At 48.0% G+C, this 21,194-nt stretch overlaps 1 protein-coding gene across 2 annotated transcripts in view; it reads right to left on the bottom strand.

The window, feature by feature from the left end:
- Positions 1 to 21,194, bottom strand: part of LOC145361946 (sterol O-acyltransferase 2-like) — a 95,783-nt gene that overhangs the window by 41,440 nt on the left and 33,149 nt on the right. Inside the window, exons 1-3 of one of the 2 annotated variants that reach the window (XM_080217936.1) lie at positions 20,473 to 20,593; positions 11,014 to 11,112; positions 9,708 to 9,766 (exon numbers count right to left, since the gene is read on the bottom strand). In XM_080217936.1, the coding sequence (XP_080074062.1) occupies positions 9,708 to 9,766; positions 11,014 to 11,098 (144 nt within the window). In that variant the 5' untranslated portion in view covers positions 11,099 to 11,112; positions 20,473 to 20,593. Of the gene's footprint in view, positions 1 to 9,707; positions 9,767 to 11,013; positions 11,113 to 20,472; positions 20,594 to 21,194 lie in introns of those variants that run through there. The other variant, XM_080217935.1, reaches the window with a different exon arrangement.

The raw sequence follows: 21,194 nt of genomic DNA, 5'->3' as shown, positions 1-21,194 counted from the left end.
GCCTAGTCAGGATAGCAGTCTAATCGGGACAGCGGTCTAGTCAGGATAGTGGTCTAGTCTGGGACAGCAGCCTAGTCAGGGTAGTGGCCTTGTTGGGGTAGAGGCCGAATCGGGACAGCGGTCTAGTCGGGATAGTGGCCTAGTCAGGGTAGTGGCCTAGTCAGGGTAGTGGCCTAGTAAGGGTAGAGGCCTAGTCTGGGACAGCAGCCTAGTCAGGGTATTGGCGTAGTCAGAGTAGTGGCCTAATCGGGACAGCGGCCTAGTCAGGATACTGGCCTAGTCAGGGTAGTGGCCTAGTCGGGATAGTGGCCTAGTCGGGATAGTGGCCTAGTCGGGGTAGAGGCCTAGTCAGGGTAGAGGCCTAATTGGGACAGCGGCCTAGTCAGGATAGTGGCCTAGTCAGGGTAGTGGCCTAGTAAGGGTAGAGGCCTAATCGGGACAGCGGCCTAGTCAGGGTAGTGGCCTAGTCTGGGGCAGCAGCCTAGTCAGGGTAGCAGCCTAGTCAGGGTAGTGGCCTAATCGGGACAGCGGCCTAGTCGGGATACTGGCCTAGTCAGGGTAGTGGCCTAGTCGGGTTAGAGGCCTAGTCAGGGTAGAGGCCTAATCAGGACAGCAGCCTAGTCGGGGTAGTGGCCTAGTCAGGGTAGTGGCCTAGTCGGGGTAGAGGCCTAGCCAGGGTAGAGGCTTAATTGGGACAGCAGCCTAGTCGGGATAGTGGCCTAGTCAGAGTAGTGGCCTAGTAAGGGTAGAGTCCTAGTCAGGGTAGAGGCCTAATCGGGACAGCGGCCTAGTCAGGATAGTGGTCTAGTCTGGGACAGCAGCCTAGTCAGGGTAGTGGCCTAGTCTGGGACAGCAGCCTAGTTGGGGTAGCGGCCTAATTGGGGTAGTGGCCTAGTTGAGACAGCGGCCTAGTCAGGGTAGCAGCCTAGTCAGGACAGCGTCCTACTCAGAACAGGGCCTAGTCAGGACAGCGGCCTAGTAGGGACAGGGATTCAGCCGGGGCAGGGGATCAGCCAGAACAGGGGTTCAGCGAGTCAGAGGTCAGGTCACAGGCAATGGTCTTCATATTTCTGAATTCTAGTCAGATGCAGTGGCCCATACAGGCAGTTACCCTAGTCAGCAGCCGAGCCACTGACAACGAGCTAGTCACAGACAGTGAGCTGCCAAGTCAAAGGCGCACACTTACTCACATAGTGGCCGAGGTCCATTCAGTGATCAAGTCAAAGTCAGTGGCCAAGTCACAGGCAGCAGCCAAGTCTTAGTCAACAGCCTAGTCATAAACAGCAGCAACAGGCAGATAGGGGCCTAGTTACAAGCAGCAACCTAGCCATAGGTGACTTAGGTAGGCACACCAGATTTTCAAAAGACAAGAACAGGACACATTGATTAGATTTGATTTATTATTGTCACATGTATTAGCACACAGTGAAAAGTATTGTTTCTTGTGCACTATACAGACAAAACGTAGCATTCATAGAGTACATAGTGGAGAAGGAAATGAGAAGGTGCAGAATATACTATTACAGTCATAGCCAGGATGTAGAGAAAGATCAGCTTAATATTTGATTTATTATTGTCACATGTATCGGTATACAGTGAAAAGTATTGTTTCTTGCGCACTATACAAAGCATACCGTTCGTAGAGAAGGAAAGGAGACTGTAATGTTACAGTCATAGCTAGGATGTCGAGAAAGATCAACTTAATGCGAAGTAGGTCCATTCAAAAGTCTGACAGCAAAAGAAACCGTTCTTGAGTCAGTTGATACGTGGCCTCAGACTTTTGTATCTTTTTCCTGATGGAAGAAGGTGGAAGAGAGAATGTCCGGGGTGTGGAGGGTCCTTAATTATGCTGGCTGCTTTTCCCGAGGCAGCGGGAAGTGTAGACGGAGTCAATAGATGAGAGGCTGGTTTACGTGATGGATTGGGCTACATTCACTACCCTTTGTAGTTTCTTGTGGTCTTGGGCAGAGCAGGAGCCCATACCAAGCTGTGATACAACCAGAAAGAATGCTTTCTACGGTACATCTATAAAGGTTGGTGAGAGTCGTAGCTGACATGCCAAATTTCCTTAGGCTTCTGAGAAAGTAGAGGCGTTGGTGGGGCTTTCTTAACCATAGTGTGGGCATGGGAGGGACCAGGACAGGTTGTTGGCGATCTGGGCATCTAGAAACTTGAGTGTCCCCATTAATGTAGACAGGGACACATTCTCCTTTACGTTTCCTGAAATCGATGACAATCTCTTTTGTTTTGTTGACATTGAGGGAGAGATTATTGTTGCTGCACCAGTTCAGATTCTCTATCTCATTCCTGTATTCTGTCTCGTCATTGTTTGAGATCCGACCCATTACGGTGATGTCGTGAGCAAACTTGAAAATTGAATTGGAGGGGAATTTGGCCGCACAGTCAGAGGTGTATAAGGAGTATAGTAGGGGGCTGAGAACACAGCCTTGTGGGGCACCGGTGTTGAGGATGATTGTGGAGGAGGTGTTGTTGCCGATCCTTACTGACTGTGGTCTGTGAGTTAGGAAGTTCAGGATCCAGTCACAGAGGGAGGAACCTTCCTTGACCCCTTGCTGTTAATTTTGAGTTTCATATTAAATGTATATGACAGTCTGCGTGCCCACTCCAGTGCCTTACTGAGCCACGTCCCAGCCCCCTCACTGTGCACTTCACCTGGAGCTGTTCAGGTAAAGTGCTCAGTGAGGGGGCTGGGACTCAGCACTGTCCTGTCTCAGTGAGCTTATGGTGTTAGCATCCTGGAGAGTGGTCCGAATGGATCTCACAATGCTCCTGGAACACAATCCCAGCTGGAGCAGGGGGGGAATCTTCCCTGGATCACCTGCCAACCATTCCAGAATGTTCCCCCCACCTCCCAGCCCTGCTGCATCTGCCTGCTTTACATTCTACTTGTACTTGTCACTGCCTTCTTCCCCCAACAGAGTTCAAAGGTTGTCCAAAGAGGGAAAAGATGAAAAGTTATGAGGAAATTGTCAAGCCAGCGGGACACGAATGAAAATCCAGGACTGTCCTGGCAAAACCTGGAAATCTGGTCATTCTTGGCCTAGCCATGAGCAGCAGCAGGTGAGATACAGGGAGCAGGTGAGACACAGGCAGCCTAGTCACAGGCAGTGGCTCAATCATGGTCAGCCTAGATATGGGCACTGGCTTAGTAACAGGCAATGGCCCAGTCACAGACAGCTGAGTTACAGGCAGTGGCCTAGACACAGGCAATGGACTAGTCACAGTCAGTGGCCAAGTCACAGGCAGCCTTGTTACAGGCAACAGCCTAGTTACAGGCAGCCTATTCACAGGCAGTTGCTTAGTAACAGGCAATGGCCTAGTCATAGGCAGCCTAATCACAGGCAGCGGCTCAGTCATGGTCAGCTGAGCCATGGGCAATAGCCTCGTCACAGGCAGTGGACTAGTCACAGGCAGTCTTGTTACAGACAGTGGCCTAGTCACAGGCAGCTGAGTTACAGGCAGCCTAGTCACAGGCAGTGGACTAGTCACAGGCAGTCTAGTTACAGACAGTGGCCTAGTTACAGGCAGCCTAGTCAGAGGCAGCCTAGTCACATGCAGTGGCTTCGCTCTCTGGGTTCAACAATAGCACATCCTCCTTGGTGTTGTGAGACTTCTTACTGTGCTGACCCCAGTCCAACATCTACCTCTCCACATCACCTCTCCTAACAGCACTGTGGGTGTACCTACACCACATGGACTGACAGATGTCCAATAACAATCCTGGAACACCCTCCCTAACAGCACTGTGGGTGTACCTACACCACATGGACTGACTGATATCCAATAACAATCCTGGAACTCCCTCCCTAACAGCACCGTGGGTGTACCTACACCACATGGACTGCGAGCGGGTAACTAGAATGCTGGCCTTTACAACTGTCTAAGTGGTGGCTGCCTGGTGACCTACTCTATGACATGACGCTAGAATGATAATCAGCCAGGGTTACAGGTATCTCCAGGATATACAACACTTTTCGAAATAATGTTCTTGCCACATGAAGATAGTCAACATTTCTCTCCAGCAGCACTGTCTTACTCCCTCTCAAAGCTGTCCCTGTCCCCAGATTTATTTCATCCTCCGTATCATTCGATGCCTAAACAAGAAACTTTTTCTGTTTCTTGCAGATATTAAGGAACACAAGCTTCAACAACTCATCAACACCACAGCCCAACCTAGGCGCTCCACCAGGCCCAATCCCTTGAAAGCCATCTCTTCTGGCCCCAATCCTTGCTGTGTCTTCACCATACCCTCCAACCTTTCCCTCTCTGAGGCAGAGCATGCTGTTTTCAGCAAAGGATTCAGCTTCGTACCCTTACATTCCGACCTCAATGAATTCCAGGCACGACATGATGTTGAACTCGATTTTCATTGCCATTGTCTCCTTGCCCACTTCTTTGGGCAAGAGTCCTCCCCCTGTTCCACAGATCCTTTCAGCTGCTCCAACATTCTGCCTCCAATTGGACACCACCGCTCCCTGCCCTGCTCTCCCCCCCCACCCACCCTGGCCTTGACAAGGCATTGGCCATCTTAATTTTTCTGTCCCCTCATCCATTCCAACCTCTTTCCTTCTGAACTTTCAGCCCTTCACTCCGTCAGGTCCAACCCTGACTTTGTCACCAAACCTGCCGACAAAGGGGGTGCTGTTGCTGTCTGGTGGACTGACCTCTACCTCGCAGAGGCTGAGTGCTAACTCTCACATACTTCCTCCTATCTCCCCCAGACCATGACCATACCACTGAACATCAAGCCATTTATCTCCAACACCATCATGATGTCATTTCCCCCGGATGCCTCCCCCCCCCACCACCACCATGACAGCTTCCAACCTCATAGTCTCCCATCCCCAGACAGCCTGCTTCTACCCACTTCCCAAAATTCACAAAAAGGTCCTGGTAAGCCCGTTGTGTCAGCATATTCCTGCCCTCCCCCCAAACTTATTTCCTCCTATCTTGACTCCACCCTCACTCCTCTGGTCCATTCCCTCCTCTCTTACATTTGGGATTCTTCACTCTTCTTCACTCAAAGGGTGGTGAATCTCTGGAATTCTCTGCCCGTTGAAGTGGTGGAGGCTACCTCGCTAAATATTTTTAAGAAGTGGGTTGATGGGTTTTTGATAAGAGAAGGGATTAAGGGTTATGGGGAGAGGGCGGGAAAGTGGAACTGAGCCACGACAGATCAGCCATGATCTTATTGAATGGCGGGGCAGGCTCGAAGGGCTAGATGGCCTACTCCTGCTCCTATTTCTTATGTTCTTATGTTCTTATTCCACTGATGCTCTTCATCATATTGACAGCCTCCAGTTCGCAGGCCCTAACCTCCTCCTATTCACCATGGATGTGCAATTTCTCTACACCTCCATCCCACACCAGGACGGCCTGAGAGTTCTTTGCTTCCTTCTTGAAAAGAGGCCTAAACAATTCCCATCCACCACCACTCTCCTCTGCCTGGCTGAACTCGTTCTTTCTCTCAACAACTTCTCCTTTAACTCATCCCACTTTCTCCAAATCAAAAGAGTAGCATTGGGTACCCACATGCGTCTTAACTACGCTTGCCTTTTTATGGACTATGCGGAACATTCCTTGTTCCAGGCCTATCCGGGCCCCCTCTCACAACTCCTTTACTGGTACATTGATGACTATTTTGCTGCTGCTTCATGCTCTCCTCCAGACCTGGAAAAATTCATCAACTTCGCTTTCAGTTTCCACCCCTCCATCACCATCACCTGGTCCATCTCAGACACCTCCCTTCCCTTCCTTGACCTTTCTGTCTCCATTTCTGGCACTAGCCTATCTATCAATATCCATTACAAGCTCACTGACTCCCACAGCCATCTGGACTACAGCTCTTCACAGCCCACATCCTGTAAGGACTCCATCCCTTTCTCTCAGCTCCTTCACCTCAGTTGCATTTGTTCCAATGATGCTACTTTCCAAAGTGGGGTTTCTAATATGTGCTCCTTCTTCCTCAGTCATGGCTTCCCATCTACAGTTGTCAACAGGGCCCTCAATAGCGTGTGGTCCATCTCCCGCGCTACGACCCTCCCCTCCCTCCCAGAACAAGTATAGACTCCCCCTTGTTCTCACATTTAACCCCACCAGCCTCCTCATGCAAAGCATATTGAACATAGAACAGTACAGAAATCCTCGCCATTTTTGCCAACACCAGCATGATGCCATCATCGAACACATCTTCCCTTCACTCCCTCTGTTACCATTCTGCAGAGACTGTTTTGTCCAGGATATCCTAGTCCACTCCTGTGCTATACCCAACACCCCTCCCATCACTCATGGCATCTTCCCATGCAATCGCACAAGTTGTAAAACCTGAGATAAAAGGGCTTACCATTCAAGATCCAAAACATTCATTCCAGGTTAAGCAGCGTTTCACTTGTACTTCTTTCAATTTGGTCTATTGCATTTGCTGTTGCCAGTGTGGTCTCCTCTATATCGGAGAGACCAAGTGTAGACTGGATGATTGCTTTGCTGAACACCTTTGGTCTGTGCACAATCAGGACCCTGACCTTCTGGTTCCTTGCCATTTTAACACATGATCCTGCTCCTGTGCCCACACGTCTGTCCTTGGCCTGCTGCAATGTTCTAGTGAAATGCAACGCAAACTGGAGGAACAGCATCTCATCTTCCAACTGGGCACTTTACAGCCTTCCGCTCTCAACACTGAATTCAACAACTTCAGATGATTAACTCCATCCCAGATAACCTCCACATCTTTGAACACTAAGGCATAATTTGATATTGCGAGCTTTTGGTGCACTGAGTGCACTCACCTGATGAAGGAGCAGCGCTCTGAAAGCTTGTGATATCAAATAAACCTGTTGGACTTTAACCTGGTGTTGTCAGACTGCTTACTGTGTTTACCCCAGTCCAATACTGGCATGTTCACCTTTCAGCTTTAACAAAGGGTCATCTGAACTCAAAACATCAGCTCTTTTTTCTCAGATGCTGCCAGACCTGCTGAGATTTTCCAGCATTTTCTTTTTTGGTTTAAGCTGCATGCTACCTGGATATGGGTGTGTGTGGGGTATCGGGGGTAGGGTGGGAAGGCTGGAGCTGGAAGGCAGGCCAAAGGGGGAAAGGGAGGCAGCACGAGGCTCTTCAAAACTTGAGACCATGAGGTAAGGGCCAGCCCGCCACTGCACTGAGCATGCGCGCTCTCTCCCCCTCCAAAGTGCCGCATCTCCCGCCACAAAACATCGGCGTCAGAGCCCGGGAGTCCGCTCACACAGAGGGAAAGGAAAGCTCGAGAACCTAAAGGCCTGCAATTATTCACTGGCAACTCTCTCCTTCAAATGCCTGTGTGAGGTTCCTTCAAGTTTCTCGGATGAGGGAAGCCTCTAGTTTCCATGGTAACTATCACGCCGACACTGCTTTGATCTGCTTGCTGGCTCCGTCCTGCAATAAGGTGAGAGAGTGCCACTTCCCTATGAACCGCAAAGGGGCTGTGTATGAGATTGCATCAGTTCCTGCCTGGAGACGGGGGCTGCCATCCAACCCACACAGCCACTGAACACACTGGCAACTCTCACTGTGGAAAGTACAGCTGACCTGATTCAGCTCCGTCAGTGATGACTGGCAGTGGGAGTAGATCTGAATAGATTGGTCAAAGCTAAGACACCATCCAAAGCAATATGTGTATTGGCCATGCTAAATTGTCCCTTAGTGTCCAAAGATGTGTAGGTTAGGTGGATTGGCCATGCTAAATTGTCCCTTAGTGTCTAAAGATGTGTAGGTTAGGGTGGATTGGCCATGCTAAATTGTCCCTTAGTGTCCAAAGATGTGTAGGTTAGGTGGATTGGCCATGCTAAATTGTCCCTTAGTGTCCAAAGATGTGTAGGTTAGGGTGGATTGGCCATGCTAAATTGTCCCTTAGTGTCCAAAGATGTGTAGGTTAGGTGGATTGGCCATGCTAAATTGTCCCTTAGTGTCTAAAGATGTGTAGGTTAGGGTGGATTGGCCATGCTAAATTGTCCCTTAGTGTCCAAAGATGTGTAGGTTAGGTGGATTGGCCATGCTAAATTGTCCCTTAGTGTCCAAAGATGTGTAGGTTAGGTGGATTGGCCATGCTAAATTGTCCCTTAGTGTCCAAAGATGTGTAGGTTAGGGTGGATTGGCCATGCTAAATTGTCCCTTAGTGTTCAAAGATGTGTAGGTTAGGGTGGATTGGCCATGCTAAATTGTCCCTTAGTGTCCAAAGATGTGTAGGTTAGGGTGGATTGGCCATACTAAATTGTCCCTTAGTGTCCAAAGATGTGTAGGTTAGGGTGGATTGGCTATGCTAAATTGTCCCTTAGTGTCCAAAGATGTGTAGGTTAGGGTGGATTGGCCATGCTAAATTATCCCTTAGTGTCCAAAGATGTGTAGGTTAGGTGGATTGGCCATGCTAAATTGTCCCTTAGTGTCCAAAGATGTGTAGGTTAGGTGGATTGGCCATGCTAAATTGTCCCTTAGTGTCCAAAGATGTGTAGGTTAGGGTGGATTGGCCATGCTAAATTGTCCCTTAGTGTCCAAAGATGTGTAGGTTAGGGTGGATTGGCCATACTAAATTGTCCCTTAGTGTCCAAAGATGTGTAGGTTAGGGTGGATTGGCTATGCTAAATTATCCCTTAGTGTCCAAAGATGTGCAGGTTAGGTGGATTGGCCATGCTAAATTGTCCGTTACAGTGCAAACATGTTTGAACTAGTGGGTTAAATATATATGGTCACTGGGATGGGGCAGGGAATTGGCCCAGGTAAGATGCTGTCAGTTGTTGATTGGCTGAAATGGAGCAGCAGAAGGTTTAGAAAGCTGCCCAGTAATCATCATTAATCGTTACTTGCATTCCAGAAGTGATGATGTGTTCTGAGTGCTGATTAGCACATTATCTCTCTTTATGAGGTGCGAATTCCATTTTCCCTTGATGCGGCCTTGACCCACAGTGCCATCAGCAAAGCACATCCCAGTTTAACCCTTCACCTCCCAAAGATTCAGGGAGCTGCACTGTGAGTGATGAAAACTTAAGTTTAAGTAAGTTGAGTTGATTTATTAGTATCACACGTAGGTTTATATTAAGACCACAATGAAGTTACTGTGAAATCTCCTGGTCGCCACACTCCGGTGCCTGCTCTGGTACACTGAGGGAGAATTTAGCACGGCAATGGACCTAACCAGCACGTCTTTCAGACTGTGAGTGGAAACCGGAGCACCCGGAGGAAATCCACGCAGATATGGGGAGAATGTGCAAACTCCACACAGACAGTGACCTAGGCTGGGAATTGAACCCAGGTCCCTGGCATTGTGAGGCTGCAGTGCTAGCCACAGTGCCACCCCATTTGAACCTTGGTGTTCCTGGGATCACAGACTAAAAGCTGCAACCGAAAGAAGGGCAAAGGTGGAGACTAGAATGTTCAGGCAATTTCACAACATGTGAAGCTGGGCTGGCAGCAAAAATGTGCAGGAAATGTAGTCTGAAAGACGTGCTGGTTAGGCTGTGCTATATTCTCCCTCAGTGTACCCAAACAGGTGCTGGAGTGTGGTGGCTAGGGGATTTTCACAGTGACTTCATTGCAGTGTTAATGTAAGTGTGTGCCCGTTCAGTGCACTGTATTAGGAGGTCCTCAGTCTTTTTCAGTTAGCTGTGTGGAAAGTCCACACCAATAATCTTGTGATTAAAACCAGTCACCCCTCCTACCTCAGCGTTCTTCTTCCAGCTGGTTAGATGGTCAAATTCATTGTCATAGTCTGCTGAACCTTTAAGAAAAGAGATGGAATGGTCACCTTTCAGCCAGTTGTTGTGCCCTAGTGAATTTATATCAGAAAGTTCCCTTTTCGTTTTCAACTTCAGACGCAGCCCTTTCCTCGTGAAACACTGAGCTCCCACTCAGCGGGAAGTCTCCCTCTGCTAGGTCTAAGGGTTCTGTCTGGTGGTTAGGTGTTCATGCAGGGCCTGACCTTTTTCACTAAGTGGAGCTGAGTTCCCTGACATTGATCCCCCCCAGTTACCGAGTAAATAACAGCGGTGAGGTAAGAATGCTGACAATGTGTCCCAGTAACGCCAACCTCCCCGTGCCACTGTCTGAGTACTCTTTTCAATATCTGACTGACGAGGATGGAGCCTTTACTAAACTCCAACACCAAGGGGCAATTTAATCTGAGCTGAAATCAGTTAATGCCCCTAAACATAGAGGCTTGAGGTACACCAGGTCCCAGGCTCGTTGTCACCCAGTGAGGAGGGGGCAATAGAGTTCAGAGGTGAATAGGATTGGGGGTGGAGGGAGTTGAGGGGTAATTAGGATTGAGGGGTGGCTGGGTTAAAGGGTAACTAGGATTGGGGGTTTGGCTGGGCTGTGGGGTAATTAGGATTGGGGATGGCTGGGCTGTGGGGTAATTAGGATTGGGGGTGGCTGGGCTGTGGGGTAATTAGGATTGGGGATGGCTGGGCTGTGGGGTAATTAGGATTGGGGGTGGCTGGGCTGTGGGGTAATTAGGATTGGGGGTGGCTGGGCTGTGGGGTAATTAGGATTGGGGGTGGCTGGGCTGTGGGGTAATTAGGATTGGGGGTGGCTGGGCTGTGGGGTAATTAGGATTGGGGGTGGCTGGGCTGTGGGGTAATTAGGATTGGGGGTGGCTGGGCTGTGGGGTAATTAGGATTGGGGGTGGCTGGGCTGTGGGGTAATTAGGATTGGGTGCATCTTGTAGATGGTACACACTGCTGCCACTGAATGTCGGTGGTGGAGGGAGTGAATGTTTATGGATGTGGTGCCAACCAAGCGGGGCAGCTTTGTCCTGGGTGGTGTCAAGATTCTTGAGTGTTGTTGGAGCTGCATCCATCCAGGCAAGTGGGGAGTATTCCAGCTCACTGCTGACTTGTGCCTTTTGGATGGCAGACAGGCTTTGGGGAGTCAGGAGGTGAGTTACTCTCCGCAGGATTCCCAGCCTCACCTGCTCTTGGAGCCACTGTGAGTGTGCAAGCCCCATTCACTGTATTTAACTCTTACCGTTTGCTAGGCTGCTTTGTGTTGCATTTTCTTTCAGTAGTTTCTTTCTTTCTCGCACTTCGGATTTTTCCAGGCAGTTGTCCATCCTCACTGGAAGTTCTGAAAACATAGGGAACGAAAAGTCATGTGTAAGCAGCAAACACTGAGTGCAGACTGTGTTGTGTGAGCTGTGTATCTTGCATGGGTACAGCTACCCTGCACTATGTCTACTCTCAACGTTGTGTGCAGTCAACTATAGGTTGTGTTCACTGAGTGCAGTATACATGGCATGCACCATATATGTACCGTGTGAGTGAGAAGACAGGTTTAAAGCAGGGATTGTGAATTGGGCCATTTCACTGCTGCTGCATCAGTTTTGCCAGAGTCAAGCAGACCATTTAGTGGGTAGTGTGTTATCTGTATGTTGGGGATTTGAGTGCATACTGCCCTTTTAAGAGTGCAGGTCATGTGGTGACCCCTGAGGCAGGGTTAGCTCCTCCCAGCATGGAACCTGGTTAAGCAGTCTAGGATCAGACTGTGGGACAGTGCCCACCTGGAATAAAGAGTTCCACTGTTTAAGGTATGAGGCCATACTTTGATAAGTATACATATCATAGGTAGGATAAAGGAGTCTCTGGGAAATCTATAACGTTATGATTGTAGTGAAGAAGGTTCTGTATGAGTGTGTTGGTCAGATCTGTGTTAACCATGTCCAGGGACCTCAGGAAGAACATGGCTGCCGCTAAAAGTGAATCCATTGACTGAGCAAAGTGAGAGATGCTACTGGAGTTGGAAAGACTGTGAGATTGCACCTGATGCCATATCAATGCAGGAAGTGATGAAATGTGCTTGAAGTTGCCTTATATTAACACTGCAATGAAATTACTGTGAAAATCCCCTAGTTGCCACACTCCGGTGCCTGTTCGGGTAAATGCACCTACCAGCAGGTCTTTTGGACTGTGGGAGGAAACTGGAGCACCCGGAGGAAACCCACACAGACACAGGGAGAACATGCAAACTCCACACAGTGACCCAAGGCCGGGAATTGAACCCGGGTCCCTGGCGCTGTGAGGCAGCAGAGCTAACCACTGTGCCACCGTGCCGCCCCATGAGATATATATTTCTTGGAGCATAGAACAGTACAGCACAGGAACAGGCCTTTCAGCCCACAATGTTGTGCCGAACATGATACCAAATTAAAGTCATCCCTTCTACTTGCCCTTGGTCCATTTCCCTCTGTTCCTTGCATATTCAGGTGCTTATCTAATAGCCCCTTAAACGCCCCTATTATATCTGCCTCCATCACCAACCCTGGCAGCGCGCTCCAGACACCTACCACTCTGTAAAAAACATGCCCCTCACACCTCCTTTGAACTTTTCCCCTCTCCCCTTCAGTGTATGCTCCCTAGTATTAGACATTTCAACTCTGGGGAAAAGATTCTGTCTGTCAACCCTATCTATGCCTCTCATCATTTTATAGACTTCTATCAGGTCTCCCCTCAACTGCTCCAACCCTAGTTTGTCCAGCCTCTCCTTGTACCTCATACCCTCTAACCCAGGCAGCATCCTGGTAAATCTCTTCTGCAGCATCTCCAAAACCTCCACATCCTTCCTATCATGTGGTGGCCAGAATTGAACACAATCCTCTTAAGTGCGGCCTAACTAAAGTTTTATAAAGCTGCAACATGACATCCTGATTCTTGTACTCAGTGCCCCGACCAATAAAGGCAGGAATGCCATATGCCTTCTTTACCACCCTATCTACTTGCGTGGTCACTTTCAGGTAGCTATGGACTTGAACCCCAAGATCCCTCTGGACATCAATGCTGTTCAGGGTCCTGTCATTAACTGTACACTTATCCTAAACATTCGATCTCCCAAACTGCAGCACCCCACACCTGCCCAGATTAAACTCCATCTTCCATTTCTCCGCCCATATCTGCAGCTGATCCATATCCCGCTGTATCCTTTGACAATCTTCTACACTATCAACAACTCCACCTAGCGTTGTGTCATCTGTGATCGAGTAGTATAGTCTTGTATTGACTACTTCGATTGAAATTAATCAAATGAAATGATAAACTATTAGTTTGTTTATGCAAGTTTAATTTTATGTTGATTTGAAGATAGCTGGTTTCAGTAAAAGTTTTAAGAATTGATATCTTGCCTGTTGATTCCTGGTGTTATAGTGGTTTTGTTTTGTTTTCCGATTATTGTCCCTACACCACAATTTTCATAAATGTATCATTTAGATTTTACTGTCTGTCTATATTCGTCCTCCCAAAATCGATAACTTCCGCTTCTTTACATTGAATCTGTGTTCTGTCTGTTTTTACATCATGTCTGTTACCCTGAAACCGAGCACAATCCCCAACACTTCCGTCACCCTTCATATTATTGACAAACGCTGCTCCCGACACCGAGAGCGAGGGCGTTTATAGAGATTGTAAAGGACCCAAAACTGATCCTTGCTGAACGCCACTGAATCCATAGAACCCACTCATCATCATCCTCTGCTTCCTGTTCCTGAGCCAAATCTGTATCTGTAATACATTCTCCCCATATTCCATGTGCTTGGATCATCGTAATTGGCCTCATCTGCTGGACTTTGTCAAATACCTTCCAAATTTCTTCACAGAAAAACTTTCTATCTTTGATTCTTTCAGCATCCTAAGATTTGATTTGATTTATTATTGTCACAGTGAAAAGTTTCTTGCCATACAAAGCTGTTCATAGAAAGAAAGGAGAGGGTGCAGAATGTAGTGTTACAGTCATAGCTAGGGTGTAGAGAAAGATCAACTTAATATTAAATTTGATTTATTATTGACACATATTTGAATACAGTAAGAAGTATTGTTTCTTTCGTGCTATACAGGCATTTAGAGACACAAGGACTGACTAGGGACAGTCAGCATGGCTTTGTGAGTGGAAAATCATGTCTCACAAATTTGATTGAGTTTTTTGAAGGGGTAACCAAATAGGTAAATGAGGGCAGTTGATGTTGTCTACATGAACTTTAGCAAGGCCTTTGACAAGGTACCGCATGGTAGGTTGTTGCATAAAGTTAAATCTCACGGGATCCAGGGTAAGGTAGCCAAATGGATATAAAATTGGCTTGATGACAGAAGACAGAGGGTGGTTGTGGAGGGTTGTTTTTCAAACTGGAGGACTGTAACCAGAGGTGTGCCTCAGGGATTGGTGCTGGGTCAACTGTTATTTGTCATTTATATTAATGATTTGGATGAGAATATTGGAGGCATGGTTAGTAAGTTTGCAGATGACACCAAGATTGGTGGCATAATGGACAGTGAAGAAGGTTATCTCAGATTGCAACGGGATCTTGATCAATTGGGCCAGTGGGCTGACAAATGGCAGGTGGAGTTTAATTTAGATAAATGCGAAGTGATGCATTCTGGTAGACTGAACCAGGGCAGGACTTACTTGGTTAATGGTAGGGCGTTGGGGAGTTATAGAACAAAGAGATCTAGGGGTACAGGTTCATAGCTCCTTGAAAGTGGAGTCACAGGTGGACAGGGTGGTGAAGAGGGCATTCAGTATGCTTGGTTTCATTGGTCAGAACATTGAGTACAGGAGTTGGGACGTCTTGTTGAAGTTGTACAAGACGTTGGTAAGGCCACACTTGGACTACTGCGTGCAATTCTGGTCACCCTATTATAGAAAGGATATTATTAAACTAGAAAGAGTGCAGAAAAGATTTACTGGGGACTTGATGGTTTGAGTTATAAGGAGAGGCTGGATAGACTGGGACTTGTTTCTCTGGAGCGTAGGAGGCTGAGGGGTGATCTTTGAGGTCTATAAAATAATGAGAGGCAGAGATTAGCGAGATAGTCAATATCTTTTCCCAAAGGTAGGAGAGGCTAAAATTAGAGGGCATAGGTTTAAAGTGAAAGAGATACAAAAGTGTTCAGAGGAGCAGTTTTTTCACACAAGAGGGTGGTGAGTGTCCGAAACGAGCTGCCAGAGGCAGTAGTAGAGACGGGTACAATTTTGTCTTTTTTAAAGTGTTTAGACAGTTACATGGGCCAAACACAGGCAATTGGGACTAGTTTAGGGGTTAAAAAAAAGGAGCGGCATGGACAAAGTAGGCCAAAAGGCCTGTTTCTATGCAGTAAATCTCAATGACTCTATTAAGCTGATCTTTCTCTACACCTTAGCTATGACTGTAACACTACCTTTTATACTCTCTCCTTCCCTTCTCTATGAACGCATTTGGCCCATATCCCTCTATACCCATCTTACCCATGTAACTATCTAAATGCTTTTTAAAAGACAAAATTGTACCCGCCTCTACTACTACCTCTGACAGCTTGTTCCAGACACTCACCACCCTCTGTGTGAAAAAATTGCCCCTCTGAACACTTTTGTATCTCTCCCCTCTCACCTTAAACCTATGCCCTCTAGTTTATGATTCTCCTATCTTTGATATAATTTTTTTAATATTAACGATCTAGCTGATCTATTTGATTTATTATTGTCACATGAGAATGATCGCAGTATTGCTGTGTACAGTGAAGGAGCTAATTGGTCAGTTGCAAAGTCTATTATTGCGATTGTTTGTGAGAATGTTAACCTTCAGTCTTTGCTTGATAGGCAGAGGAGTGAGCGTTTGAAGTTATCACCGGGCTATTGGGCCAGGGCCATGTTTATCACGACAGTTCCCTCATTCCAGTAAATATTTCTAAAAGGCACTGACTCCTATTCGATAGCAGCTGAGAGCAAGCTCAGAAAATCAGTTCCTGATTTTCAGTGTGTCTGAAACATCTAGGCAGAGGTTACCCTGTAATCTGAAGTCACCATGAAAGAAGACAGCAGGGTGTGTGAGAATTCCAGGGGTCTTCTGATTTCGTAACTATTATCCTGAACAAGAGTGAAACTATCGATAAGATAACAATTGTGAAGAAAGGCCTGGGTAATTAAGAACATAAGAAATAGGAGCAGGAGTAGGCCTTCGAGCCTGCCCTGCCATTCAATAAGATCATGGCTGATCTGTCGTGGCTCAGTTCCACATTCCCGCCCTCTCCCCATAACCCTTAATCCCCTCTCTTATCAAAAACCCATCAACCCGCTTCTTAAAAATATTTAGCGAGGCAGCCTCCACCACTTCAACAGGCAGAGAATTCCAGAGATTCACCACCCTTTGAGTGAAGAAATTCTTCCTCAACTCCATTCTAAACCGCCCCCCCTTTATCTTGAGGCTGTGCCCCCTAGTCCTACTGTCCTTTCTGAGCGGGAAAAGTCTCTCCACCTCTATCCTATCCATCCCATTCATCATCTTATACGTCTCAATGAGATCTCCCCTCATTCTTCTAAACTCTAACGAGTACAAGCCTAGTTTATTCAGCCTCTCCTCATAGGTCAACCCCCTCAACTCTGACATCAGCCTAGTAAACCTCCTCTGCACTCCCTCCAAGGCCAAAATATCCTTGCGCAGGTGCGGCGCCCAAAACTGCACACAGTACTCCAGCTGCGGCCTCACCAATGCCCTATACAGCCACAGCAAGACCTCCCTACTTTTATATTCAATCCCCCTCGCTATGAAGGCCAGCATCCCATTCGCCTTCTTGACCACCTGCTGCACCTGCAAGCTGGGTTTTTGCGACTCATGCACAAGGACCCCGAGGTCCCTCTGCACCGTCGCCTGCTGCAGTTTTTCGCCACGTAAGTAATAGTCCTTCCTACCATTATTCCTACCAAAGTGGACCACCTCGCACTTGCCAACATTAAATTCCATTTGCCAGTTCCTGGCCCATTCGCCCAGCCTATCTAGATCCTTCTGTAGACTCTCCACACCCTCCGCACAATTTGCCGTCCCACCAATCTTGGTGTCATCAGCAAATTTCGACACCATACACTCGGTTCCCTCCTCCAGATCATCTATATAAATGGTAAATAGCTGAGGCCCCAGCACCGACCCCTGGGGTACTCCACTAGTCACCAACTGCCAATCCGAATAGCACCCATTGACCCCCACACTCTGCCTCCTATTTGACAACCAATCCTCTATCCACGCTAACACCCTACCCCCAACTCCATGTCCCCTGACCTTCTGCAATAACCTCTTGTGAGGTACCTTGTCAAACGCCTTCTGAAAATCAAGAAAGACCACATCCACCGGCTGTCCTCTATCCACCGCCCTAGACACATCCTCATAGAACTCCAGTAAATTTGTCAGACACGACTTCCCCTTAACAAAACCGTGCTGCATCTGCTCTATCAAGCAATTCCCCTCAAGATGCCTCGCTATTTCCTCCTTGATGACGGATTCTAACATTTTACCTACAACAGACGTTAAACTAACCGGCCTATAATTCCCTGCCTTTTGCCTGGCATCCTTCTTAAACAACGGCGTAACATTAGCCATTTTCCAATCTTCCGGCACTTCCCCGGAATCCAGCGACGTCTGGAAAATAACCACCAAGGCATCCAGTATCACCTCCGCCATTTCTTTCAGAACCCTCAGGTGCATTCCATCCGGTCCTGGTGACTTGTCCACAATCAGCCCCTCCAGTCTGTCGATTAATGGCAACTCATCATCAATCATGATGTGGAGATACCAGCGTTGGACTGGGGTAGGCAGAGTAAGAAGTCTGACAACACCAGATTAAAGTCCAACATGTTTATTTTGAATCACAAGCTTTCAGAGCTCTTCTCCTTCATCAGGTGAGTGAGGAGTTGTGTTCACAAACAGGGCATATAAAGACACAAACTCAATTTACAAAATAATGGTTGGAATGCAAGTCTTTACAGATTGTCTGTACCTTTAAGACTTGAGTGAGTGGAGAGAGGGTTAATCACAGGTTAAAGAGATGTGTATTGTCTCCAGCCAGGAGAGTTAGTGAGATATTGCAAGCCTAGGCAAGTCATGGGGGTTACAGATAGTGTGACATGAACCCAAGATCCTGGTTGAGGCCGTCCTCATGTGTGGAACTTGGCTATCAGTTTCTGCTCAGCAATTCTGCGTTGTCGTGTGCCTTGAAGGCTGACTTGGAGAACGTTTACCTGAAGATCAGAGGCCGAATGCCTGTGACCGCTGAAGTGTTCGCCAACAGGAAGGGAACACACCTGTCTGGTGATTGTCGAGTGGTGTCCATACATCCGTTGTCGTAGCATCTGCGTGGACTCGGCAATGTCCCATGCCTCGGAATATCCTTTCCTGCAGCGTATCAGGTAGACAACGTTGGCTGAGTCACAAGAGTATGTACCGTGTACCTGGTGTTCTCACGTGGGATGATGACATCTGTGTCCATAACCCAGCACATCTTGCAGAGGTTGCTGTGACAGGGTTGTGTGGTGTTGTGGTCACTGTTCTCCTGAAGGCTGGGTAGTTTGCTGCAGACAATGGTCTGTTTGAGGTTGTGCGGTTGTTTGAAGGCAAGTAGTGGGGGTGTGGGGATGGCCTTGGCAAGATGTTCGTCTTCATCAATGAAACATTGAAGGCTCCGAAAAAGATGTTGTAGCTTCTCCGCTCTGGGGAAGTACTGGATGATGAAGGTCCAGATATCTATAATCGAGTCTGTGTCTATTTCTGCCCTGTTTGTGAACCCAACTCCCGCTCACCTGATGAAGGAGCAGCGCTTCAAAACCTGGTTCCACCGAATAAATCTGTTGGACTTTGGTGTTGTGAGACTTCTTACTGCATCATCGATCAGAGACACAATTCAATTTTCCTTTTTTTTGGAGTTGCATTTTAATCATTGTGAGTGTGTGCGTGTGCACACACAGACACAAGGGCACGCACGCATGCACACACACACATGCATGCACTCATACAAGGGCACGCACACACAAAGGGGTGCATGCACTTGCACACACACACATACAAGGGCACACACAAGGGCATGTGCACACACACACGGGCAAGCACGCATGCATACATGCACAAGGGCACACATTTGCGTGCACATATGAGGGCACACACGAGGGCACGCATGCACACTTGCGCACACAGACACAAGGGCATGCACATGTGCGTGGACGGGCGCACAAGAACACGCATGCACACGCGAGGGCCTGCACACGCACGTGCGCATGCACACAGGAGGGTACGCACATGCAAGGGCACGGATGCACACGTACATGCAAGGGCATGCACACACACTCGCACACACATAGACACACAAGGGCGTGCACACACACAGACACACAAGGGCGTGCACACATTCGCACACACATAGACACACAAGGGCGTGCACACAGACTCACACTCTCACACACAAGGGCATGTGCACGGGCATGCATATGCGAGGGCACATGCATGCATGTGCACACAAAGGCACGTGTGCACACGGCGGCACACAAGGGCAGACACGCACACGTAAGGGTGCGTGCACACATTCAGTGAGGGAACACATGAGGGCGCGTGCACGTGAGGGCACATACGCGAGGGCACATGTGCACATGTGAGGGCACATGAGGGTATGCAAGCACACATGCACATGCACACACATACACACACATAGACAATCCAACAACTGCCAACGCACACTGCCCAGCTCTGCGGGGGTACATGAGGGTGGGACAAACAAATACATGAACTAGGAGCAGGAGTAGGCCACTTGGCCCCTCCAGCCTGTTTTCCCACTCAATAAGATCATGGTTGATCTGATTGTAACCTCAACCCCACATTCCCACCTTCCCCCGATGACCTTTCACCCCCTTGTTAATCAAAAATCTATCGACCTCCGCCTTAAAAATAGTCAAAGACTCTGCCTTCACCACTTTTGAGGAAGAGAGTTCCAGAGACTCACCACCCTTGGAGAAAAATATTTCTTCTCATCTCTGTTTTAAATGGGTGCCCCCTTGTATTTAAACAATGATCCCCTGTTCTAGATTCTCCAGCAAGAGGAAACATCTTCTCCACATCCACCCTCAGTACCCCTCAGGATCTTGTGTTTCAGTCGAGTCGCCTCTTACCCTTCTAAACTCCAGTAGATACAAACCTAGCCTCTCCTCATTAGACAATCTGGCCATTCCTGGTATTGAGGGAGGGCATCACCTTCAGTGATTTAAGGGGTGGCACAGTGGGTTAGCACTGCTTCCTCACAGCGCCAGGGATCTGGATTCAATTCACAGCTTGGGTCACTGTTTGTGTGGAGTCTGCATGTTCTCCCTGTGTCTGCATGGGTTTCCTCTGGGTGCTTTGGTTTCCTCCCACAGTCCAAAGATGTGTCAATTAGGTGGATTGGCCATGGTAAATTGTCCCTTTGTGTCTAAAGAGTGGAAGTCAGAGGGATTAGTGGGGTAAACGTGTGGGGATCGAACCTGGGTGGGATTGTCGTCTTTGCCGAATGGCCTCCTCCTGCACTGTAGGGATTCTATGATTCTAAACAAGCCTCTTGAAACTATTCACCAGCAAAATCAGGTTTATCACTAAACTGTTCTGCAAAACGCCACAAACAGGTTGGAGTTCTGGTATTTGGTAATGATTGATTTGCCGAGTTAGTCTGAAGCTATACTCACAGAGGTTCCGGCTGTGGTCTGAGCCTCCAGTATATCTGCTACTCCCTGTGTGTTTTTGCTTTGTCTTGAGGAACACACACACTGTGTTCAGAGTGCGCTGTGCTTCATACTACGTCCCAGAGATTGGCAGCCTATTGTAATCCTCCTAGAGCTTGGAGCTCTGACCTTCCAATCAGGAAGATACGTGCCAGCACTTTGGCCGAGTTCTCGGGAATTGTTATCTTTAACCCTCTCCTCCCTGGCATGTGAATTTCTTTCGTGCATTCATTGTTTGCAGTGTGCAGGCTTGGACTAGCAACTCCAGATCTAAAGACAGGATTTGTATTGACTTGGCACTTTGTACAGGCGAGGATACAGTTATAGCTGCTGTTGTAACACCAGCAATCCAGCATGAGGAGGTGGCAGGCTCTTGATAATCTCCATACATTGGGAATGTAACACTTTAGATTAATATGCTGCCAGTATGTGTTCAAACCCCACAATTAAAAGCGAATCTCAGGAATGGGGCCCTGAAACTAACATCCATTTCTGTTTGGGGGGAGGGTCACCCTATCAGATTCCCCATTCGGGAGGGAAATTGCCATCCTTGTCTGGGCTTGGGGCAATATACCCACAATGCACTTGTACCAAATTACTATGTGAAAAATAAAAGGAATGAAACCGGCCAGACTTCCCGACATCAACCTGGGCACTGGCGTCGGCAAATCCAGCCCTGTTGACCC

The sequence above is a fragment of the Carcharhinus amblyrhynchos genome, chromosome X (assembly GCF_965287045.1).
Source record: "Carcharhinus amblyrhynchos chromosome X, sCarAmb.v2.hapA, whole genome shotgun sequence".
NCBI lineage: Eukaryota > Metazoa > Chordata > Chondrichthyes > Carcharhiniformes > Carcharhinidae > Carcharhinus > Carcharhinus amblyrhynchos.
Note: the sequence above shows the minus strand (reverse complement) of the source record. Positions and strands in the feature narration are given on the sequence as shown.